Here is a 25806-nt window from a genome sequence, read left to right on the forward strand (position 1 = left end):
GGCCAGGTGGCTCAGTGAGTAAGAGCACCGGCCCCAGAGTCGGGATGACCTGGGATCGAATCCGGGCTCAGACACTTAGCACCCACCCAGAAACACCTGGCCGTGTAACCTTGAGCAAGTTACTTAACCCCGATTGCTTTAAAAAAAAAAAAGAAAGGCAAAAGACATCCCCTTCCCTCAAGGAGCTCACAGTCTAATGGAAGAGCTTAGAAGTAGTAGAGTAGAAAGAACAATGAATGAGTCAGATGATTCTGGCTTTGCTACTTCCCTGTGTGTACTGAAACCATTCATGCCCCCTCTTTGGGCCTCACTTTATAACACTGTAAAAGCGAGGGACGTGGACCAGGTTTTCTCCTTCAGGCTGCAGGTTCTATGAACCTAAAGCCTTGTGGAGTAGGGCAGTTGAGAAAATTCTCTCTTGTTGCCTCTGTCTTTCCAGGTGAAAATCTACTGAGAGAGAGGAGAATAAAAGTGGATTTGGGGGCTTGAGAATGAGAAAGATTTCTAAAAATTGGGGTATGTGATAGAAAGTTCATAGGAGAAGGATGAAAGGATAGCCATGGAGTGGTGAGGGTTCCACCTGGGGTTAGAGAGCATGGATTTCCCAGCATCCCAGCTGTTGGTGTGGTAAAGGTACATTGAGTGGGTGAGGTGATATGGGACATCATGAAGACAAAGAGTGGGATCATTGTGAATATTCATACATATGCACACATCCACACATCTGGAAGGGCAACCCTTGAAGACTAATTCACAGCACTGCAGAGCAGGGGCCCATCTACATTGATACAAGGTGCTTCCTCATTGGGAATATTCTATGGCAGTGAAATCACGGATTTTCGTGTTCAAATCCACATTGTGTATTTCTTTCTTTCTTTTTTTTTTTTTTTAAAGCAATCGGGGTTAAGTAACTTGCTCAAGGTTACACGGCCAGTTATTTCTGGGTGTGGTGCTAAGTATCTGAGCCTGGATTTGATCCCCAGGTCATCCCGACACTGGAGCTGGTGCTCTTACTCTATGAGCCACCTGGCCGCCCCTAAGCAATTGGGGTTAAGTAACTTGCTCAAGGTTACACAGCCAGGTGTTTCTGGGTGGGTATTAAGTGTCTGAGCCTGGATTTGATCCACATGTCATCCCGACACTGGAGCCGGTGCTCTTACTCGCTGTGCTACCTGGCTGCCCCTCACATTGTGTATTTCTTTTGGGCTGGAACCAATGATCACATTTTAAATAATTATGACTTCAAATAGTGTGAATTTGAATGCATGCAACCACTTCAGAAGATTCATTATTCACACTGATTAGGACCTAGCTGTATAAGCATATATTTACATCTATCCACACTTTACTAGCTGTGGGTCCTTGGGCAAGTAACTTAAAGCTCTGTCTGCCCCAGTTTCCTCATCTGTAAAATGGGGATAACAATTGCATCTGTCTCCGAGAATTGTTGAGAGGATCAAATGCAATCATATAGGGAAAGCAGTTTACAAACCTTAAAGCTACTTATTATTAGTCTGTGGAAGAAGCCAGCCCCCATTATGTGGTAGCTGTTAGTGATGATTATGCCAGCTCCCATTTCTTTAGCCCTTCGTCATTCACTAATCAGCTTTTACATAGAAAAGTCCAAGGCAGTTTTTAATAACCATGTTGTAAACTCTTCCCAGTGATTGCACATTCAAATATTGTTTCCTAATGACAGTTTATCTCCGGACCTCTCCTGAGACTTGTTACGAGAGATTGAAGAAGAGATGCAGAGAGGAAGAAAAAATCATTCCATTGGTAAGGAAACCCTTTCTGTACTCAAAGTCAAGCCCCCAAATCCTATGGCTTTGCCTTCTTATTTGTGCCTTTGCTTCTTCTCCTTCATTTCCTCTTCTTCTAATTCAAGGATCTGAGAGTTTATTGTACAGGATACCCCATCTCTTGATGGAGATTACTTCCCTTGCTTGCCTTGATAGTCTTCAGGAGTTGCTGTGGCCAGGAAAAAATAATCACTTAGTGGCCAGACTTCTGGTAATGAGCCTCTCCAGACGTACCAAGGCTGGTCCTCTAACTGTAGCTATGCAGTCTCTTGGCAGACCTGTGAAAGCCTTTCTTCTTCCTGGCATTCTAGGTCTTCCCCAATCTGGGGCGCTGTCTTGCCTTTCTAGTCTTTTCTCTCATCACTTCTATGTCTTAGCTAAGCTTTGTATCTTCACGTGCCCCCCCCCCCCCCCATATGCTAGTAGGTGCTGGAGAGAAATGTTCGCTGTTGGCCCTTCCAGAACTTCCTCTCTTCTCGCATAGCCTTTGGGAACCTCTGCCATGATGAGGCATTGGAAGAGTGCTCTAGTTCTTCTCTTTCTTATTTTCTTATCATAGTCTATTCTGCTCTATGATGATTGCAAAGTTAGTGTATTGCATGTTTGTGCAATTCCTTCTTCCCCAGGCTTCCCTCTAGATCCCAAGCCCACTGAGGGCAAGAACATAGCACCCTTTCTTCCCCAGTGCCTCGCATGGTTCTCTGCACCCAGTAGGTGCTTAATAACTATCAAGTTATTTGCTTTTTCCTTGCTACCCCTGCTAATTAGGAAGTGGGATTTTTATGTATAAGAACATTGGTTTTTCTAAACCAGTGTCTTGCTTCTAGCCAACCCTGAGTTTCCCCTGGACCTGTAGAACTCCTCAGTGGGGAATAGTCACTCTTTGAAGGGGAAGCCCAACACCACAGCCAGTGTCTATTAGACTTTTGCTGTATGCAGAGATCCATGCAGTGTGCTGGGGAGGTTTAAAGTGGTACCCAGATGGAAACTCTGCCCTTATGGAGCTCATAGTATGAGGAGAGTAAGACACCGACACAGATACACAACACAGAAATACAGTAAGTGTGTTTAACATGAACCATCATCACACTAGTAACTATGTTATAAATTAGAGGTGCAACGGCAGAGTCTGACTCTCTCTTAGGCTTGTAGCAGGCATCTTCTGAGCCATTCATGTTTACGGAAATTTGTTTATCATTATTTATCATGAAAAATATTCATGTTTCTGAAAACTTGTTTATCAGCTCACTCTGGAAGATCAGTGAACAATAGTGAAAATTGACTTGAAAAAGAAGCCAATCACTCTTGAATGAATGGATAGGTGGCTCAATGGATAGAGGCTGGACTTGGAGTCTGGAAGATCTGAGTTCGAATCATGCCTCACATGTGACCTTGGCCAAGTCACTTCACCTCTGTCTGCCTGGTGATAATAATAGCACCTGTGTTACAGGATTGTTGTGGGAATCAGATGAGCCAGCATGTAGAACAGTTTGTAACCCTTAAAGCACTTTATAAAAACTAGCTATTAATATTATGAATGGATGAAAGACCAGTTATTGTTACATCGTCCAGTGAGTGATTAAAAATCAAGGCTTTGTGGTTCACAAAGCACTTCCTCACCACAGCAGTGAGGGTGCCAGAGTAGTGTTATCCCTGTTTTCTGGAAGAGCAAGTAGATGTTCAGAAAAGAAAGGGTTTGCTAGGGAGGAGAATCACGCATCAGGCAGACAATTAGACTGGATTCCGGGTTCCACCCAACTCTGAGACTTGATGATTCTAGTATCTTCTCTGCTGATAGAAAATTTTAAACTAGTATCCTAGTAAAAAATTATTTACTGTGACCCAGTTGGATTTATTCCAGGGATAAAAGGATGATTCAAGGAAAAAAAAAATTACTTGTATAAACAACAGAAACAATGATTGTGTAGTCCCTTCTAGCGGTAACGTTCCAAGCTCCTTGTTATGAAATTGTCTCTGCTGCCAAGTAGACAGAGACCTAATGGAGTCTTGGGAGCGCTTCCTTCTCTTCCGCTCGTGAGAGTCACTGTGAAGGTGACTGTTTTGTTGGCAGGAAGGACAGAGGGGTTGGGGTGAGCTGGCCACAGAGAAGCAGTGGTCTTCTGGAAGAGGGGAGAGGCCAGGCAGGAGACCAACTGCTGCAGGATAGTTAAGAGTCAAAGCAGCAGGACAGATGGGAGTCTCCTGTCATTCTGGCTGGAAATTGAATTACAGCAGCTAGGGAAGCAGAAGTTCTTGCTAATGAGATGAGAGCAGGATGTTTGGAAAATAGTTCCCTTGATGTATCACATGGTTGTAATATATTATGATGCATAATAAATGTAGCTCACATTTCTATAGTGCTTTATGTTTGCAGAGAAATTTGCATACATGATCACATTTGATCCTTTCACGTGTTCTGGTTTCAGCCAGACTTCATTTCCCGCCTCCATGTTTTTGTGCAGGCTGCCTCCAGACATAGAATGTGTCCTTCCTCCTTGCCTTTGCCTCTTAACTTCCTTACAGGCTTGACTCATGGACCAGTTTCTATGGGAAGTCTTTCCTGATCCATTGAGTTGCCAGTGGTGCCTCTGTTTCCTCAAATGATCAGTTGCATATTTCTCTGTATGTTGTATCCTTCCAAAAGTATGCCAATTCTTTGAAAATCTTCTAGAATCTATTTCTCTTCCTGTCTCTGTATCCCAAACACCAAGCATAATCCCTTGAAAACAGAAGGTGCTTAATAAATGCTTATTGGATTAGATTGACTTGATCTTCCAAAGACCGCTCGAGAAGGAGGTAGGGCCTTCAGGAAGCAGCAGCATGCATCTGTGGAGAGTTCGGAGTTAGAAGATCAAGACTCTCCAGGTGACTTTGTCTCTTATGGGCCTCAGTTTTCACATCTGTAAAATGAGGGAGGTAGATGAGATCTGCTCTGAGATCCTTTTCAGCGACAAAATCTCTGATCTTAAGGGATCTCAGAAGAATAACCGGAGGCCCCGAGAGGGGAAGCCTATGATTTCAGAGAAATGAGATCCAAGATCACATGGCTGCTAAGTAAATAGTGAGGCTCATGCTCACATCCCATCTCTCTGACTCCAAGTTCAGTGTTCTTTTTATCATTCATTCAACAAACATTTTAAAAGCACCTACTGTGTTTAAAGTACTGTATTATGTCCTGGGGAGAGCTGCAGAGTTGAGCTCTGACACATCCCGTCCCCTCTTCAGATTATAGATTTAGAGACTGAAGGGGTTTTAGGAATCATCTATTCTAATCCCTCACATTTTACAGATGAGAGGAAACTGAGATCCAGAGGGGTTAAATGATTTGCGGGTCACACAGGTACTGAGATTCCAACATGAGTCTAATGACTCCAAATCCAGCTGATTTTTCTTTTCTTCCAAGTCCTGTCCTGTGGAGATGCAATGCATATAACTTGTAACTAGTACATGTGACAAATGCATCAGAGATGCACAACAGAGTACAAGGTGAGACCTGAGGGGACGAGCATTACTGATGGGGCTGAGGAGCAGGGAATACTTCCAGATGCCCATGATACAGCAGCCTCTATACGTTGTTCTGTTGGCCAAACCTCCTCTCCATCGAGTCTGTTATCAAAGGTTGGGTGGCATCCACCGTTTTCCATTGCATGGTTTGTCCTAATCCCATCCCTGGTAGCTATATTTGGCTGTCACCTTTGATGGCCAGAGTTGGAATGCTGAAGGAGATTTTGCTCATGTCAAGACTCACCGTAGCTTTTTGTGTTTGAACGACTTTGCAGGAATATTTGGAAGCCATCCACCAGCTGTATGAGGAGTGGCTCATTAAGCAAACCCTCTTCAAAGTGCCCTCTCCTGTTCTTGTAAGTATGTTTACCCCAGCTCTCATAAGAACAGCAGGCTATCTTGGGGCTTTCCAGAAGGACACTCACCATGCTGGGAGTTAGAATGAGGCACACTCCATCTGTCAGGGGGTAGAAAGTTGCAGGATCTCAATCGTTAGTTTACAAGGGGAGCTAGCATCATCTGGTTCTAAACAGGACTCTTCCTCAACTTTCTGTCTGGGGAACCATGGCAAGGTTTTTCTGGTAGGGTCATAGTGGTGAGAGCTCACATTTCTATTGTACTTGAGGTACCCACCGAATGCTTCCCTCCTGAGGTAGATGGTGCAGGTATGATTGTCCACATTTTATAGATGAGGAGAAGGAGGTGATGACATGAGTAACAGCTGTCATTTCTGTAGTGCTTTTTGGAGTTACAAAACACTTCACAGCCCTGGATCTGGAATCAGAGGACCTGCATTTACATCTCAGCACTATTGCTGTGTGTCCTTGGGCAGATTCTTTAACTTCTCTGGCACTCAGTTTCCTCATCTGTAAAAATAAGGATATACTTCATGACTTCTAAGGTCCCTTCCAGCTATTAGGGAAGTAGGACAAATATTATACCTGTTTGATGCTGGAAGAAATGGAAGCCCAGAGAGAAGTGTGTGTGTGTGTGTGTGTGTGTACATATATATGTATATATACATATATATAATATACACATATATATGTGTGCATACATAAAGAGAGGGAGGGAGAGAGAAGGGGAGAGAGAAAGGGGGACACAGGGACTGGGGAGGAACAAGAGGGGAAAAGAAAGAAGATGAGACAGAAAGACATAGAAAGGCCCAGAGAGAGGCAGAGGCAGAGGCATCCCAGCTAGGTGGTTTTGTGGATATAGCACCAAACTTGGAGTCAAGAAGACTTGAGTTCAAATCCTGCCTCAGACACTATATGACTCTGGGCAAGTCACTTAACCTGTGTTTGCCTCTGTTTCCTCTTCTTAAAAATGAAAATAATAATAGCACTTGCCTCCCAGAGTTTTTGTGAAAACAAAATAAGGTTTGTAGAGTGCTTTGTAGAACTTCAGGTTCTGCATAAGGTGCTTACTACTACCACCATTACTACTACTTAGTACTAGTACTACCAGTACTAACCATTATGACTACTAACTAGTACTACTACTACTATGATGACAACCTAGTGCTAACCACTACTACTATTACTAACTTGTACTCCTGGTACTACTTTTTGTGTGTTGGCAGAAGAGAGAGCTAAAATGATTATACTCCTGAACCCATGGAATAAAAATGATGATAGTATGCTTATCGAGTATTTGCAGGAAATGATACGTTTGTAGAGTCATGATTTAGATCTGTAAAGTACCTGAAAAGTCCTTTAATCCAGCCACCTGCCTTTTCAAATTAAGGAAACTAAGGCTCATTTACTCGACATAGGAAGTCAGTGTCAGAGCTGGAATTTGAATCTGGGTTCTCTGACTTCAAATCTTTCACACTTTCTTCAGCAGCACTTATTCCACCCACGCCATAGTGAATTGTCCAAATAACAGAAGCACTTTTTACTTTAACTCCTTTGAAGGGCAGACTTTCTGGAAAACCCAGAGGACTCAGAGCAGAATTCATGCTTTTTTTTTTTTTAAGATTCACATCATCATAACAAGCACTAGTTGCTGTTCTGTTCTGTGTCCAGTGATGGCCAAACGGTCCCACACGTCTTAGTTTTTAATATGCTGAGAATAACACCATTGGCAGCTATCCCCTGTCATTTTTGGCTACCATACTTGTATTTCCCCCAGTGTCTTCCTTCTGAGTGTGTGTCTGCCATCCTCTGTAAGTGAAGAAGCTAGTTTTATCCTAACTTGTTAGAATCCTGTCTAAAATAAGTCAGTGGACTGAGTTAGGGCTTAAGCTCTCTGTTGTGAGTTTAGTGCATGAACTTAATTTACATTCTTGGAGATAACTGATTAAGCTCCTCAGGAGGCCTTTTCTGCTACAGGCTATATATTCCATAATCCTTACTGGGTGATGTGGATAGAGCACTGGGCCTGAAGTGAGGAAAACTCATCTTGATGTGTTCATATCTGGCCTGAGATACTTCCTAGCTGTGTGACCCTGGACAAGTCACTTCACCCTATTTGCTTCAGTATCCTTCTGAGCTGGAGAAGGAAATGGCAAACCACTCTAGTATCTGTGCCAAGAAAACCCCAATGGGGTCATGGAGAGTCTGACATGATTGAAGCAACAGAACAGCACTATATTCTGTAGGGATGAACTTGCTAAATTAAATGATTTCCAGATAAATGAAGTGTTACAGTATTTGACTCTAAGACAAGCATTCTCAACCTGGGGTCAATGAACTTGTTTTTTAAAAAAATATTTTGAAAACTATTCCAATATAATTGGTTTCCCTTGTCATCCTATGTATTTTATTCATTTAAAAACAAGATTCTGGGAATGGGTCCATAGGCTTCACCGACACAGTGACATAGAAAAAACTCAGAACTACTACTCTAGAATTAGTGAGCTTGGCATGAGGGTTGGTAGAGAATTGGTCCAAAGTTGGGAAGTATTCTGTTAGTTGTTCAGGCAGTGAACATTTATTAAGCACCTGCTGTGTGTCTGGCATTGTGCTAAGTGCAGAAAAGACAGTCCCTATCCTGAGGAGCTCACAGTCCAGGGTTATAACATTGTCTGTAAAACGTAAGGATTGAATGAGATGGCCTCAAAGGTCCCTTCCAGTTCTGTCCTTCTGTGATCAATAAAACTTAATCCAGTGTGCTGTGATGGATTTGGCCACTTCCTTTCTTCTAATCTCATTGGTGAGGCAACAATTAACCTCTTCCTCTCTCACCAAGAGGTTCTCCTGACTAATTATAGAAATGATTCTCATCAACTAAATTATTTTTTCCTTCTTTTCTAGGTGATTGAGGCAGACCAGGACACACAGACAATGCTGGAATTCTATGAGAAAAACCGGGACCAAATATTAACTGCAGGGGATATGAAGCATCACTTATAGAACCAGGAAAATAAATCTTTGTCATCATAGTAGGAGCCTGTCAGGGTCTTGTCAGTTTAGCCAGGAGGAATAACTTTTTAAGGTCCACACAAGTGAATTTTGTATCACATCTGATAAAAAATAAATGTGTGTGTATACACATACAGCACACAACATACATGAGGTATAAAGGGTAGGCCTATACGAACATGCATATGTATATGTCTTCTTCAATATGCTAAGTATTGAAGTGTACATATATACATATTTGTGTACACATGTATATCTTTGGTAAATTGTCATGGTGTTCATTTATTACAGGAGTGTCTACCATGAGGCCTCTTGGTGATGTGGCCCACCTGATCTTGAGATGTGGCCTGCCTCAGAGTTTTAGCCAAAAAAAAAAAAAATTTACCTAGCATCTAACTATGTAGCAGGCCATTTAACTGACTGCTGATGGGTGCTGTGCTAGCAGATTTGGACCAATTAATCCTAATTGAAGTTGAATGTCATTTATCCTGTAATTAAATTCATGCAGCATATGTGGTCACTGCCACTATTGAAAACATGGAATGCTTTTTTTTTTTCCTGTATGTAGCTTAATTGTAGGAGGTATAATAGTGGACTTTGGAGCTTTGGTACTTCCCCTGTCCCAAATCCCAGGGAATTCTCATTTTGCTTTTTGATGACCTAGGCATAGCTGCCATGATACAGTCAGATCCTCCTGACAACTTGATGGTCCAGCCTTTTGTTGTGAGCATGGGAGCGGGAGCCTGTATTTATAGAGAGAAAGCCAGAGAGTGAATGGAGCCAAGTGTCATTATTGTTTGGTAATTTGTTTGCCAAGGCTTTGAGAGGAATAAACAATTGTTGGATTTTTCTTTTCTTTCTTTTTCCTTTTTTAACAAGCCGGTGTTGTGTTTGGGCTCATCAAATACTAATGCTTAGTTTTAACTGCATCATGAGTCTGGGTCTGAGATGCAGCTTACTTGTATTGGTGTGAAATCTTTTGACTTTGATGAGACTGAAGGCTTTATTTTCTAGGTGGCACCCTTTCTTATCTGGGATACCCTAAAGCAGGGATCTCAAATCCACAGGCCTGTCCGTTGGACTGCTTGTACCCCACTATGCTTGGAAGTGTGCCCTGAAACCTTTTACCACTTGCCCAGACAAATACGTAATTGTTGAAGAGAAAAAGACTTACTTAGCATGATGGCAAATAGAAATGTGTGCATCGAATGGGTGTTCCATTTGAGTCTGAAGTCACCTTCTTCATCTGGCAGAAAGTAAATTGGACCTGTTGATTTCTGAGAGCTTTTCTGGTACTGAGGATCTGTGATAATATTGCAAATTTCCTATGGGATTCAAATGTATTATTTTTCATTTTGAAGGCAATTACTCCTGGCATTTAGGTAGTTTATTAAATGTTGAGGAAAGAGCAGGAAAGCTGGAGGCTCATCCCACTCTCATTGACTGCTTTGTGCCTTTTGAGGTCTCACAGGGAGCCTAATCTTGAAGGCAAAACCATGAGGCCACATGACCTCCAAGGAACCCTTGCTCCATTGCTTATATTTAAAAAATATATGTTTTTATTAAATTTTTTTCTCACTATAATTCCTAGGAACTCTCCCCTAGTTCCTTCTGCCCCAGAGTCCTCCCACATAATAGCATTTTTCAAAGAAAAAAGAGGAAAAATTTCAGCATAACTGATAGTACAATGAAAAAAATCTGAAAATATGTGCATGTACAATAGTGGTAGACCTCTCCCACCTTTGCTAATAGGCGAGTTGAAGGTGTCTTTTCCTATCGCTTCCTTTGAAGTTGTGCTTATTATTTGTAATTTTGCAACATTCATTTTTGTGGTGGTTCTATTTATATTGTAATTATTTTTACATATTGTTTCCTTGACTCTGCTTATTTCACCCTGCATCCGTTAGTTCATATAGGTCTTTTCATGCTTCTCTGTATTCATCATAATTTCTCATAGAATAATCATATTCCATAACATTCATGTGCCATAATTTCCTTAGTTATTCCCCAATCAATGAGTCTCTAATCTTTGTTTCCAATTCTTATAAAAAAAAGTGCTGCTATAAATATTTTGGTGTATGTGAGGACTCTCTTATTATCCAGTGTCCTCCTTGGAGGATAAACCTAGTGAAGAAATCTCTAGGTCAGAGTGTGTGGACAGTTTAGTCACTTTATTTGCATAGTTCCAAATTCTTTTCTAAAATGATTGTACTGATTTATAGCTTCACCAACAAGATGTTAGTGTGCCTGTCTTTCCATCTTTTGTCATCTTTGCCGATTTGCAAGGTGTGAAGTGAAACTTCAAGCTTGTTTCAGTTTTCATTCTTCCACCGCTTTTAAGCTTGTTCAAATGTTTTATTTTTTTCTTCAAATTAAGGAGATGATTTTGGAAAGAACACTGGGATAGGAATCGGGAGCTTTGACCCTACCACTAAGTCACTTTCTGACTTTAAGAAAGTTATTTCCCCTGACCAGGCCCAAGTTTCTTAATCTATAAATGAAAGATTTGGGCTATGAATTGGGAGTCATAGAATTTCAGAGTTGGAAGGATCAGGGGGTCCGTATAGTCTATCCTATGTCTGAAAAAATAAATTCCCTCTAACACACTCAACGAGTCTCTTTGTCCATCTCCAGTGAGGGGGAGCCCACTACGTCCCAGCTCACTGCACTCTTCCTTGTTAGGAACTTTTTCCGGACCTCAAGCTTAAATTTCTCTCTCTGGGCCAGAGTAAGTTTAATCCCTCTTCCCCATGATGAGATCTCAGACACTCAGATGAAGGCAGTTCTCATGTCCCTTGAGTTTTCCCTGCTTGAGGCTGTCTTGTACTGTACTGCTCTTCTATCCTGGGACCACAGGAACCAAATCATAATAAAGCACTCAAGGCTTCATTTCCACATGAGAGGCTGGGGGGTCACAGCGGGAGGAGCATTGGATCTTGCACCTGGAGAGACCCAGAACATCATCTGGTTCTGCCACATCTCGGCTGTGTTTTGGGGCCTTGGGAAAGGCCCTTTTTATATCAGAGCCTCATCTTTGAAGTGGTGAATGAGAGCACCTGACAAGGTTGGAAGGACCAAAGGAGATGAGGAAGGCAGTACTTCACAAATGCAAGCTGTTATTACGATGGCCAGGTTTTTTTTCTTCATGTAATGGGAAGGTACGAAGCTATTTTGAAAAAGGTAATGAGTTCATATGTTAAAATCCCATTAGAGAGTAGAACACATTTTTTCTTTTAACATAACATCCTTTGTCCTAAGGTCCCCTATTAGCATAGTTCTGGACATAAAAGTCACGGGGCCTGGGATCAAATCCTAGCCCCACCAAAGTTACCTGTGGGACCTTAACCTCTGTGGGCCTTGGTTTTCTTGTCAGAAAAACAAAGAAGTTGGACCTGATGACCTTTCAACCTATGATCCTAGAAGCTGACATATTTACAGCAGCATAAGGCTCTTGATGCCCCTTACATATACTCTCATTTGACCTACGTGACATATAAGGAAGGTATTACAAATGTTGCCTCCAAGAGAAGGAGTTGTGACTTTCCCAAGATCACTCAGCTGGTGAGTGTTCTAAGGTGAACACTTAGCACTTCAAGAGAGCTGGGTTCTTTTTAAAGTCTTCCCTGTCTCCAGGTCTTTTACCAGTTCATAGAATGGCTTCACATAACATTCTGTGGTTCTGACTTAAACTACAGAACCCAAGGCACTCTCAGTTCATGCAACAGTTTATCTTTGCCAAACTCTTGTAATATTTTGGGGACTTTTAAAAACTTGCTTTAAAAAGGGGGGAAGAAAAGTCTTGTTAGTAGGAAAGACAGGATAAGCTGGTGGAAGTTGACAGTCACAGCACTTATGATTGTTAATTGGATCACAGCGCCCTCATGAGGATTCATGGTAATGCACTATTAAAATGCCTGCTATTGGGATGAGAGGTGGCATGGAGGGAGAGCTGGCCTCTAGCACATACTGACTGTGTGACCCTGGATGCCACAGGTCCAGACTCTAGGGTGACATCTATATGGATAGGAAGATAGGAGTTCCCTATACCAGTGAAACTGCAGGTCTGGGACTGCTCCCCCTTCCCCCCCCCCAAAAAAAAAAATTGGGAAACTTTCCTAGCCTGGGCTAAAGGCCCTTCTCATCAGCTAAAGTGCTAGACCCAGAGTTAGAAAGACCCAAGTTCAAATGCCATCTCAGACACTTACTAGCTGTGTGACTGGGCAAATCACTTAAGGAATAATAACAGTACCTGCCCTCCAAAATTATTGTGAACATCAAATAAGAAATTTGTAAAGTGCTCAGCAAACAAAGTGCTATATAATGTTATCATTATTACTATTACAATTATTATTCTCCCCTCCACATTCTGTGGACAGGCCCACCAAGGACAAGGAACTAGGTGTCACAGTTGATAGGTGGACCAAGAGTCAGAAAGGCCTGAGTTAAAATTCTATCTCAGATACTTACTAGCTGTTTGACTCTGGGCAAGTCACTTGACTTTTTGGCCTCAGTTTCCCCATCTGTAAAATGAGGATAATAATGGCACTTAACCTCCCATGGTGGTTGTGAGGATCAAATGAGATAAGGGCTTAGTATAGTATCTGGCACATTGTAGGCACTCTGTAAATGTTAACTATTATTATATGGGGAAGGGGGAGAGAAACCCTTTGCCATGTGAAATCCTAGCAAACTTATAGACCCAGCACTAATACAAATTCATTGACTTATTTGATGGGGTCGGTCTATTTATCAACAGGTATTTTGTTTGTTTAAGGATATTTCTTTCTGAATTGAGAACTGCTTAGAATCATAGTAACAGAACTGGATTCTGATTTAAACCTCTCATTTTATAAGAGAGGAAACTTAGACCCAAGAAGGGGAGATGTGACTTGTCTAAGGCCACAGAACCAGTTTGTGAGTGAGTGGCTGAGAAAGCATGTTGTGATCACTATGTGCAGACCACTTATCTATTATGGAACTGTATTTGGTTATACATGTATGTGTGTGTATGTATATGTGTAACTATTGTCTGTCAATTAGAGATGATATATTTTGGAAACTGAGCTCTTAAAAACCTCAATCTGAGAAATGATACACAATCTCTAAATGCTGGGGATGCAAATAGAAAAAAAAATAAAAAAAAGAAACCCAGTTCCTTCCCTCAAGCCACTGACATTCTAAAGGACAGATAGCACACGAGGAAGATTTCAGCTGCAAGTCAGATGGGAAGGCCCCATAGACACAGCAGCAAAGTAGACAGCAATACATCTATGGTGTCATTCCCACTGATTAAACCTTTCCCACTTTTGATGTTGAATCATTTGACAGCACCAAGGACTTGGGTGGCATGAATTTTCCTTTACAAATCAGTAGCTTTGGCTGGTGAGAAGGGTGAGGTGTGGCTAGGTCACGTCTCCATCAGGGTTAATTCCCTGCAGGGTGGCTTTGGGGATTGAGCTGGAATTGGGTTGTGTATTGGAGTTGGAGTTCTGTAGTTTGTTAGAACCACAGAATGTTATGGGAAGCAGTTGCATGAACTGGTAAAAGACCTGGAGTTGGGGTTGATGATCTTGGGGGAGGGTGTTAGTACCAGGGCTCTTGGGCTCAGGATCCTGGGCTGACTCCACTGAGATCTGAAGGGATGTGGTGGTCATGGTGGTTTGATTTGTTTGGCATTTGCCACCTTTTACCTCTCTTTTGTGTTCTCTTGCTACATCAGTTAGTGCCAAAACCAGAAAAGAATTCTCTGAATTCCCTCTCCAGTGTTCATTATCTCATACCCTGTTGTCTCTGCTCTCTTCTTATTTGTTAGAAAAGGATATTAATTACCCAGACTAGATCTCAGGGATGGATTGAGCTGGACCCTGAGGCTAGAACCTAGGCATCAGGACAGATATCTGGGGTCAGACAGGGGTAGAGAGTTGGTTGCAGATTTCATGAAGCAGCAGCTGTTAATCTCAGGATGGCCACTTAGCAAAGTGAGTTTAGAAAGCAGATTCAAAATGAAGAAGGCAGAATTCATAGGGTTTTGAACTGAAAGGAAACTTAGGAAACTGTAATCCAACCTGATCATCAATTGCAGGCAGAAGAATGGAACTCTAGCCCTGAATACTGAATTTGGAGCAATGTCTAGGATCTGGGATGTCAATGTGGACAGTGTCAGGGGTAGGGTTGGGAAAGGGTTGAGGCAACGAACATAGCTATCACTGGGATAGTCAGGTGATATAATGGTGATTGCACAGATGTCAGGAGATCTGTATCTGCAGCATGAAGTTTCAGGGTTCAGGGACCAGGAGATGAAGGCTTAAAGACAAAATTTCCAGCCACTGGGAAACTGCATCATAGGGGGACCAACCTTAATAGTAACGATACTGAGCCCAAAACCCACTAATCCTGGGGCTCCTGGGCTAACCAAGACCAAGACTGGTCTCAGACTATGCAACAGAATTCATAGGACCAAAGAATATTAGAACTGCAAGGGACCACATTCACTGTCTATTCTCTCATTTTAAATTTGAGGAAACTGAGGTACAGGAAGCAACGGGATATTCATAGTCACAGCTGGCTAAGAAGCCAGGTTCCAAAGCTAGTTCTTTGACTCCAAAGTCAGGGTTCCTTGGTGCCTACAGATGGCAGGGAATCACCCTTGTTACAGGTAGGAGAATGGAGGGGCAGAAAGTAAAGGAGTCAGGTAGCAGCAGCTGCCACAGAAGGGTCCCTCATAACGTCAGCTCCCCAGTGTTTATCTTGTCCTATTTACATATTACTTCACACCCATCCTGGGAGGGAGAAGGGGCAAGGATTACCATCCACTTTTCCAGATGAACAAACTAAGGCTCATGGAAATATTGTGATCTTCTCACAGTCACATGGCTAGTTTGTGACAGTCAAGTTTTCCATGGTAATAGACTCCTAGGTCTTTCTGTGGTAACCAACCATCTTTGTGCTTGTTATAGTGAACCTTCTCTGGATTATCTTTGAGAAATCTCCAATTTATGTAAATTCTGTAACTCTCCTTCCTACCCAAACCAGAAAGGACTTTAGAATACAGAATGTTATAACTTGAAGGGACCTTAGGACATAGAATGATAGAACATAGAAGGTCAGAGCTAGGAGAGCTCTTAGAACATAAAATATCAGCTGGAAGAAATCTCCAATCTATGTAAATTCTGTAACTCTCCTTCCTACCCAAACCAGAAAGGACTTTAGAATACAGAATGTTATAACTTGAAGGGACCTTAGGACATAGAATGATAGAACATAGAAGGTCAGAGCTAGGAGAGCTCTTAGACCATAAAATATCAGCTGGAAGAGAGCTTAGAACATAGAACGTTCAAATATAAAAGTGTTGGCGTTGGGATGCGCCTTAGTCTGACATACTTGTTTTCATGTAGCTGAGGAAACTGAAGTCCAGAGGTGGGATGGTATTTGCCTTAGGTCATAGTGGATGGTAGGGCCCCTGGGATTAGAACCCAGGTCTTTTGACTCCAGGTCCCACATTCTTTGCACTCTTCCAGATTGCTGCTTTCTTGTCTTCTTTCCTGATGATGGAGTCTTCTGTACCCTTGTAGAAATAGAATGAATGACCTTGTGACATAACCTGAATGGGGAATGGGAAGGATGTGTTGTTTCTGTGTTCCTTGGTTTAGTCTTCCTTAGCCTAGAGCCCTTGGCACTGCCCCTATTCAGAAAGTCAAGCAGGGAGTATAAGTAACTTGCCTAGCCCATGTTTCTGGGAATGTTGGCTCCCCTTCCTGACAGACACAAAGCCTTGTTACCCAGTAAGTTTAAGCCAATCATTGACAGTCATCCTGATGGTGTGTGCTGATGGCAGTATCTAGAGGAAGCTCCTCTAGACTTCTGGGAGGAATGTAGGTAATGTTTGGAGGCTCCTGGACATGTCGGAAGGATGGCAGAGCTCCCTGAAGCTGCTGTCTCCTGCTCTCAGAATAGCCACTCTCCCAGGGTCCACATACTAATTCTGATGCTGGCTGGGTGGTGGGATGGATTTTACTAGTTACAGCAAGACACCTGTGGCCTCCCTCAGAATGGTTGGGGCTTCCAGTAACCTGACTCTTATTGGCCTTCAAGGTCTCTTCAACAGGATATTCCAGGTTTTCATTGCTGTGAGCTTTAATTTGGAGTCTGCTAAAGGAGGAGGAAAGGTCATCAAGGTCATCCTCACTGGACCAGTCATCTTCCCAGGGAGCATTGTCACAGAGGGGTAGCACCAGATTGATAGGTTGGGACTCTGGTGCTATGCCTAGATGGGTGGACCTAGTGGTACTGCCAAGATCAGCCACCTCTTCTGGCTTAGGTCTTATCTGTGGGCCAGGGACCTTGTTGTCATCAGATGCTGGATCTGTAAAAACTGTTAGGGCCTGGGGGCCACTGCATGCCAGAGGGGGCAGAATGGAGGCAACTCTAGACATAGCAGCCTTGTTGGAGATCAAGATGCCTTGATCAGCACAGCCACCTTGGGACTGGGGCTTCCTCTGGCTACTTGGAGGGAGGTCCTTGGGGAAAATGGGCATCTGGCCAATGAAGATGTCCCTGTAGCAATTCAGGAACTCATCACTGTCTGAACACTTGCTAATATCTTGAACTACTTCCTGATCTTGGGTGAGGACATCTGTGGGAGATGGTCCGCTGGGGAGACTTAGGTCTGATTTCAAATGACAACCATCCTCGGTTTTCCCACTCCATGGACTTTCAAATTTACCTTTGTCTACTGGGTCCTGTGCATCCCTTAGGTTGGAAAGCAAATTGTCTGTCTCCCTCTTGCCCAGGAGCTTGGACACCTGGTTGAGATGAGTCTCCACGTATTTTGAGCATTCTGGAATCTTGGATGGCTGGGCATTTTGTAGAAGGGTGCTCACCTCCTCCCTGTGACCTGACTCAGGAGACATTTCAAGGATAGTTTCACATTCAACTCTGGTGAGGAAGATTTCAAATGCTGTCTGCATTGCTTCCTCCTCGTTTATTTTTCTGACAAGTGAAAATTCTGTGGCTGTTAAGGCAACATAACCTATTTTCTTCAGGATCATTTCCACAATGTTTTCTGGAAGCACAGACCGAACCGAGTAGACAAAATTACCTGTAAATGTCTGAAACAAAACAAGGCATTAGGAGTGAGGCAAAGCTTTGAGGAAAATCAAACAGTGAAGGGAGGAGGATCCTGTTTACTGTCTGAGAACTAGGGGTCCCCAGGATTTGATGGACAGATATAGAATCATGGGACTGGCGACCTTTAAATCATAGAAACCTAATAGAGTTGAAAGGGACATTAAAACAATGAAAATTTGGAGTGAAATGGGATTTAAGAACATAGAATGTTTGATTATAGATAGAACATAACGATGTTAGAATAAAGATCGTAATATGTCAAAGCTGAGAGGGATGTGACAAGAGAGGGGTATTTGTTAGAACACAGAATAGAAGGTCACAGCTGAGAGGGACCTCACAGAGAGGTTAGAACCTGGGAGGGAGGGCCTTCAGACATAGGATATTAGAATAGAGAATGTAATTCTTGGCAGGGACAGACATCTCCATTTTACAGATGGGGAAAGTGGGGTCTATCCAGAGAAGGAAAGTTACTTTCCTAGTGTGGTATAGGGAGTAAATCTCAAAGCAAGGGAATTCAGTTTAGTCCTCACTTTCAGTGGAAAGCTCTTAAAAAAAAAACTTTGATTTTCTGTTTTTGTTTCACTTTCATTTCCAAATACATTCTCTCCCTCTCCCACACCCCATGTGGAGAACTATACTCTGTAACAAAGGATAAAGAAAGAAGAAAGGAAGAAAGGATAAAGAAAGGAGGAGGCAAGGGCATCAACAGAATCAGAAATGACATGGATACAGTTTTCACATTGTTAGTCGCCTGCAAAGAAGCAAGGGACATACATTTTCTCACTTCTTCTCTGGGGCCTGTCTTGGTTATTATAATTTCACAGACATCCCACAGCTGATGCACGCTGCTAAGCCCAGATGGCCTGCGTGGGACAGGGCAGGTGCAGGGACTTTCAGTTAAGGTTGAATGCCATTGTAGTGGTGGGGGAGGGTGAGGAATATGACAGTGATGGAAGAAGTGTTGAGTGGTGAGTTGTGGGGAAGGAAGCTGCTTCATCCCCACAGAAGTCTTGTGTGTCTTGTCTTCATCCCCATCAGCCTGTGAAAGAAAGATGCATGTTCCCCCAAATTCAGTGTTCTGCAGAGGGAGGGGAGCAGTGTGATCCGTCATGTCTGTGCTCATTGGAAAACCCCTGGGGGGCCTGTGCTGGCTTTAAGGTTCTCCTCTGGAAGTCACCTAGGTGGCATGGTGGATGGAGTGCTAGGCTTGGAGTCAGGAAGATCTGAGTTCAAATCCTGCCTCAGACTCTTATTAGTTGTGTCATGCCAGGGAAGTCACTTAAGTTCCCTCAGTCTCAGTTAACTCATATATTAAATGATGGGGGGTGGGGGTGGGGAAGGATTTTGATGGTCCCTGCCAGGTCTAAATCTGTGATTCTCCCTGAGAAAGAGCAGTTACTTTGACTCCTGTGCCCTACACTAATGGTAGCAAACTCGAATAGAAATGGGGATCACCAAGGATATAAGCTTATCTTTATTTTATTATCCTTTTATTGATTTTGTTAAATATTTTCCAGTTACATTTTAATCTAATTGTGGGCTCTCCTCAAAAGTATTACAGCTTGACACTTTGCTCTATAATGCTGAGAACAGGACCTTGAAAATATAGGTTCTTGATAAACATTTGCAGTCAGTATTGTGGTTGAAAGACTTTCCATCATGTAACTACTGAACTAATAATAAGCTCCATAGTACTTTGCATGTTTACATATTCCCTCTAAAGGAGGAAGTCGTCAGGGGTTCCTAGTACCCTGTATTTACATAGAGCTTTATAAACGATCTCATTAGATGTTCATGACACTCCTGTCAGGCAGGGGAAGTTTTATTAGCCTCATTTTACAGATAAGGAAACTGAGGCACAGAACCAAGAGGTGACTTACAGGTGGTGGAACCAAAGATTTGGTCCCAGATCTCCTGATTCCCTTCTACTTCATCTCTACAGTTTTCCAAAAACCATTTCCCTGCTGAAGTAAAAAATGTAGGGGGTTGGACTTTCAGCGCTGAACCTTATGATACTATGATTCAGATTCCTAAGAAACTGAACAACCCCACCTTTACCTTCCTAATCCTTCCCCTCCTATCCCTTCTCTTCCTTATCCTTTCCTCTTCTCTCCCTAGACTCCTCTTTCTCCTCCCCCTCACTCCCTCTGACCCACACCTGACCCAAGGCTGATAACTAAGTTAAATGCCCCGATGGTCAGTCCCTTATCTGCTGGGATCAGTACCTACCTTCAGTGACTTTATTTCTCTCCTCCAAGGGAGGAGAAAGAGGTTGACACATAGGAGCTCCAGAAATTCCAGTGCTGGCACCAGCCTTGGACATACATCCTCTCCCTGTCCCAGAAGCCCCTGGCAGGAGCCCCCAGTGACTGCCTCCTCATACAAGCAAAGTCCTCGGGGTTGCCTGGCCCCTGAGGCCAGGAGCTGCCTGGCCTTCTGGGTGACAGCTGGCTGCCTGCAGGCCCACAGCCTTCCATCCCGGCCTCCTGCCCGGTAGTAAGTGATGTAGTCTTGGAAAAGCTCCAGTGACTCCTGCCCAGGGGCTCCTGGGTCTGTCTCTTTCATGGCTTTAGGAGCTGGAGGCCAGGCATTGGCGGGGAGAGGGAGAGAGAGCTCCCCTCCTGTCTGGGGCACCCTGGAGCCTGAAAGAGGAAGTCATTGGCAAGGGTTCCCTTTGCCCCGTGATTGGCCAGCTAGTGTTCCCCCACTGGGAGACCCAGGTGGTTGGCTGTCAGAGAGGGCTCAGATTGGGAGGAGTCTGTCAAAGGAGGAAGTTCAGAAAGACGGCAGGAAGCAAAAGAGAAACTGGTTTGGAAGTCTGGCTCACCCACACTACTGTCTCTGGGAGAGCTGAGAGACTGGGGTGAGAATCGTCTGTCAAGTCCGAGACTCAGGCCCTGGCAAGAGCTCATCCTGGCCTTTCTCTGCTCTGGCCTGAAGCCAAGCAGCTGCTGGAATCTAGTCCTCAAATGAAAGTTGTCTGCAGCCTGGGGAAGAGTTGTCAGTCAGTCACTCAGCCAGTCAACAAACACTATATATTGGAATACAAAGAAAGGTAAAAAATAGATCCTGTTTTCGAGGAACTCACAGTTAAATGGAGAAGACAGCATGTAAACAACTCCGTGCAAACACGATATTGTTGTTGTTCAGTCACGTCTAATTCTTTGTGATCCCAGCTGGGGTTTTCTTGGCAAATTCACTGGCCATTTCCTTCTCCAGCTCATTTTATGGGTGAGGAAACTGAGGCTGACTTTGAATTTAATTCCTCCTGACTCCCAGGTCAGTGCTCTGGTCCCTTATTTTGTAACCCTGGGCAAATCCTTTAATCTTTTGGTGCCCCATGCAACCCTTTAAGCCTTAAGTGGCCAAAGAGTCACTGATCTGTATTGCTGGATGGAATTTTCTCCCTGGGAATTTCCTATATTAACGAAATGGCAGGTCCCCATTAGAAACTTAACATTAAAGGTCAATACAAATAACTCTGCTTGTTTAATAATATTTCTATGGAAAATAATTCGTTTAAATGCACTAGTTTTGGGTGCGTTCAGTTTTGTGGCCCTGGTCTCCATTAGGAGCCTCTCTGTCTGATGTTCTTTGCATTACACTACTGCGCTCTCTCTCTCTCATGAGTGGGAGTGATCTCAGAGAACTTAATATTTAGCTAGCTAAAATGTGGATGACAACAATGAAAGCAGTAATAGTTAGCATTTACTTAGTGTCATGCTTACTTACTATGTGTCAGGCACTGAGTGCAAAGTGCTTTACACATATTATCTCATTTGATCCTCACAACAAACCTGGGAAGTCAGTGGTATGATTATCCCTATTTTACAGTTGAGGAAACTGAAGCAGGCAGTTTTATTATCCTGATTTTACAGTTGAGGAAACCGAGGTAGGCTGAAGGTAAGTGAGTGACTTGCCTAAGGTCATGCAGCTGGTAAGCAGCTGAATCCAAATTTGAACTCAAGTCTTCCCGACTTCAGGCCCATGTAGTTGCCTCAAAGAAGGACTAGACTTCTTGTGTTTTGACTGGAGAGGACAGAACCAGGAGCAATGGAGAGAGACATATTACCAGACCTAGATCAAATGTGAAGCCTTGCCCCTTGCATAGGCATTCTCCTCCCTATTGTATTCCCTTATCTTTGGACAGTAGACTGGCCAGAGCTATCTCTGTGACCAGACAAATGACTAGTAGGCAAATGGTGGAATAAAAATGAAAATGCATGATGTTAAGAGTAAACTGCTGAAGAGATGGTGGTATCTGCAAGCCAAATGGGCATCCTCAGGCCATTGTGGATTTCCTTGCAGAATGTCTTCAAGCAGGGGCAGCTAGATGGCGCAGTGAATAGAGTACCAGCCCTGCAGTCAGGAGAATCTAAGTTCAAATCTGGCCTCAGACACTCACCACTTACTAGCTGACTAGCTGTGTGACCTTGGGCAAGTCACTTAACCCCTTCCAAAAAAGAAAGAAATCTAAAAAAAACAAGAATGTCTTCAAGCATAGACTGTATGACCACTTGACAGGGATTTAGTAGAGAGGACTCTAGTTCGGAATGATTGGATTAGATGGCCCTTGGGACTCTCGTCATCTCTGACATCTTAGGATTCTTTTGATAATCTGTGTATCTGGATTAAATTCTGAGAATCCTCTCTAATAATCTCTGTAATTGGTGGCTCCACTTAAGGATGTGATTGTATAGAAACATCAGGATCTGGTTCATGTCCTTATGATGGCCCTCAACTCCTAGCACAGTGCCTGGTACTTAGTAGGTACTAAATCAATGTTTATTTACTGATTGAAAGCATTAGGCCAACAAGTACAGAACTGTAGAACTGATTATTTAAGAGTAAGGAACACAAGAAGGATCTGAATCTAGGCCTTTAGCAAAGCTAAGATCAGAGAGAAGCCCTGGAGAGCTCCAAGTCCCAAACCACAAGTTTGGCTCACAGGTCTTGCAAATTCCAGACCAGCTGGTGAAATCTCTGCTTCACGGGGATTCCACTCGAGATTTAGTGGAGGACCAGAATCCCTGGAGCAGATCAAGGTTCTCAGTGCCACCATCTGCCAGTCCGAGCAGGAATCTCCTGCACTGCTCCAGACAGGCACTGGTTGGTCGGCTCCCCCTCCGTCTCTCAGCCTGTCTCTAAAACTTATGTGCATTTGTCTGGCTCAGTTCTTGGCCCACAGTGTTAATGATAGCATTATAGGTTTGAAGTGATACCAAGTCTAGCATACTCTCCAAACTGGACACCTATGACATGCTTCCTGTACAGGTGCCACTAGACACTTGTGTGCCTGGGGACAAGTCCCTTCACTTGTGGAAACCTCAATTTCCTTCTCTTTAGAATGGGAATAATAATTTTTGCGAAGTTTCCTGATCTCTAGTCTCACATAGCCACCTACATATTGTATGTCTCAAACTGCACACCTTATAGGCACATCTAAAACATAACTTACTATCTTTTTTTCTCAAATTCTCCCCACTTCCCAACTTTCTGATTACTGTCCAGGGTACCACTGGGAGTGACCAAGCCTTAGATTAACTGTCTGGGCCAGGGGTGGGCAACCTGCAGCCTTGAGGATGTAGCCTCAAGGCTGTAGATTTCCTACCCCTGTTGGGCCCTCACCCCTAGTTTAAGGGGACCTGGGGGGAACACAGGCATCATTTGAAAAAACCCACCAGCAAGAGCTCTGAGGCCGCCCTTCTCCTGATAAGCCCCTGTGAGAGAATGAAACACCCAGCCCCAGCAGGACAGGGTTGCTTTTTACATGGAGACAGCCCAGCACTGATGGTGCCTGGGAAGAAGGCTCCCTGTATTGTGGTGGGCCTGAGCATCCCTCTCTTCTCCCCAGATGGACCACCCCTTCTTTCCCCCTTCCATGATCACTGGTGTGTGTGTGTGTGTGTGTGTGTGTGTGTGTGTGTGTGTGTGTGTGTGTGTGTGTGTGTGAGTATCCAGATTGGACTGCCCAGACATTTCAGACCCTGTACCTCCCCTTGCAAGGCTAATAAAACATTGTAGGAGTCAGAGCTTCCAAGTGTCTCTCCTAATTTGGCCAGCCCAGCCACCATTCTCCCATCCATACTCCTTTCCTCGGTGTGTTATCTTGGACTCCTTGTTTATTTTCACCTGCACAAATCCAATCAATATTACTTTATACTTCCCTTTCCCTACATACTATCCTTACTATACTTCCCTTTCCCTATTTACTGTACTTTCCCTACTTCCCTGTCTATTCCCATAGCCACCAGTACAATACAACAATACAAAACAGGCCCATGGGAGGAACCAAGATGGCAGAGTAGAGGCAGCAACCCAGTCAAACCCAGATTGTTCTCATCTGCCCATTGTACCAGGGAAAGTCTTCACATGCTTGGGGTAGACACCCCTTGATTCACCCAAGGGTTTGTGACCTGTCAGTTACCCTCAGCCTGATTTAGCCTATCTGCTGAGATAGTTTTACCAGGGTGTGGCTGCTGGGCATGGTACAGCTGCATAGGGAGAAGGTGAAAGTTAAGTGCCAGGTAGACATCTATGGCATGTTCAACAGGACTAGTACCTCTGGTATGAGGGTTTGCTGAGCCCTTTTAAAAAATGTATTTCACCCCCCCCCAATTACATGCGAAAACAATTTTTTAACGTATTTTTTTTTCAAGTTTTGAGTTCCAAATTCTCTCCCTCCTTACCTTCCTTCCTTTCTCCCTGTGACAGTAAGCAATCATATATGGGTTATACAAGTGCAACCATGTAAAACATTTCCATATTAGTCATTTTGTACAAGACTCAAAAGAAAAAAAAAGAAAGAGAAAAATAGCATGCTTCAGTCTGTAGTCAAGCAACATCAGGTCTTTCTCTGAAGGTGGATAGTATACTTCACCATTAGTCCTTTGAGATTGTCTTGGATCATTGTACTGCTGAGAACAGTGAAGTCAGTCACAGTTCTTCAATGAGCAATATTGAAATTTTATATATTATGTATAAAGTTCTCCTGGTTCTGTTCACTTCACTTTGTATCAGTTCATGTAAGTCTTTTCATATTTTTCTGAGATCATCCTGCTTGCTATTTCTTATAACTTAAAAATATTCCATTACAATTATATACCATAGCTTGTTTAGCCATTCCCCAATTGATGGGCATCCCTTTGATTTCCAATTTTTGATACCAATTATGATTCACAAAAAGCTGCTATAAATATTTTTGTACAAATAGGTCCTTCCCTGCCCTCCTTTTTTGATCTCTTTGGGATACAGACCTGACAGTGTCCGTATGTTCAGTTTTATAGTCCTTTGGGCATAGTTCCAAATTGCTCTCCAGAATGGTTGGATCAGTTCACAACTCCACCCACAGTGCATTAGTGTCCCAGTTTTCCCTCATCCTTTTCAGTATTCATCATTTTCCTCCTTTGTCATATAGCCAATCTGACAGGTATGAGTTGTTTTAATTTTTTGCTGAGCCCTTTTCAGGGCTGCTTATCCACATTTCATAGGGTCACACAATGTATAAGAGAGGAAGGCAAATCTCCTGCCTCCTTTTCCCTTTCCACCTCCCTCACCTGGGCTGAGATGAAGCATCTAGGTGGTACAGTGACAGTGGCACTGGGCCTGGAGTCAGGAAGACCAGATTTCAGATCAAGCCAGAGACTTCCTAGCTGTGTGAGCCTGGGTAAGTCACTACAACTTTGTCTACCTCAGTTTTGTCATGAGAACTAAATGAAATAATATTTGTAAAGTGCTTAGTACAATGTCTTCTGGTGCATAGTAGGTGTTATAGAAATGTTAGCTATTATCATTATTTTAATAATAGCTATAATTATTATTCCCCCCCCCCAGCTTTGCTTCCAGCTGCTTTATCTGAAATCAGGTTACCAACCCCTCCCTGCCCTCTTTTCCTCTTTTCCCACTGGGATCACTCTCTCAGCTTGGTTGTTGATCAGTGGGAGGTGGGGCTTGCAAAGAGTCTTTTCTTAGCACCTTGTTTCCCAGAAATAGGTTGAGCAGGTTCATCT

General features: G+C 43.2%; 2 protein-coding genes across 3 annotated transcripts in view; one reads left to right on the forward strand and one right to left on the reverse strand.

Moving 5' to 3' along the window:
- The window catches only part of TK2 (thymidine kinase 2), a 42519-nt gene extending 32998 nt beyond the window's left edge, over positions 1-9521 (forward strand). Inside the window, 3 exon segments of the mRNA XM_069085830.1 lie at positions 1700-1779; positions 5582-5662; positions 8564-9521. Coding sequence (XP_068941931.1) covers positions 1700-1779; positions 5582-5662; positions 8564-8662 — 260 coding nt within the window. The 3' untranslated portion in view covers positions 8663-9521.
- A 798-nt stretch (positions 9522-10319) lies between these two features.
- Positions 10320-20531, reverse strand: LOC138159463 (uncharacterized). 2 transcript variants are annotated; one of them, XR_011167902.1, is made up of 3 exons: positions 20027-20531; positions 16052-17778; positions 10320-11837 (listed from the first exon to the last, which is right to left on the reverse strand). XR_011167902.1 is itself a non-coding variant. In XM_069085829.1 (2 exons), the coding sequence occupies exons 1-2, from the start codon at positions 20360-20362 to the stop codon at positions 16468-16470; spliced, it is 1647 nt and encodes a 548-aa protein (XP_068941930.1). In that variant the 5' UTR covers positions 20363-20531; the 3' UTR covers positions 10320-16467. The 2 variants fall into 2 exon arrangements, 1 of the variants encoding a protein (XP_068941930.1); XM_069085829.1 differs by having other exon boundaries at positions 10320-17778.
- Positions 20532-25806: the final 5275 nt, after the last annotated feature.

Source organism: Petaurus breviceps, unplaced genomic scaffold (assembly GCF_028583685.1).
Source record: "Petaurus breviceps papuanus isolate PSGF00001 unplaced genomic scaffold, PetGlider_PUasm1.0 176, whole genome shotgun sequence".
Classification (NCBI taxonomy): Eukaryota; Metazoa; Chordata; class Mammalia; order Diprotodontia; family Petauridae; genus Petaurus; species Petaurus breviceps.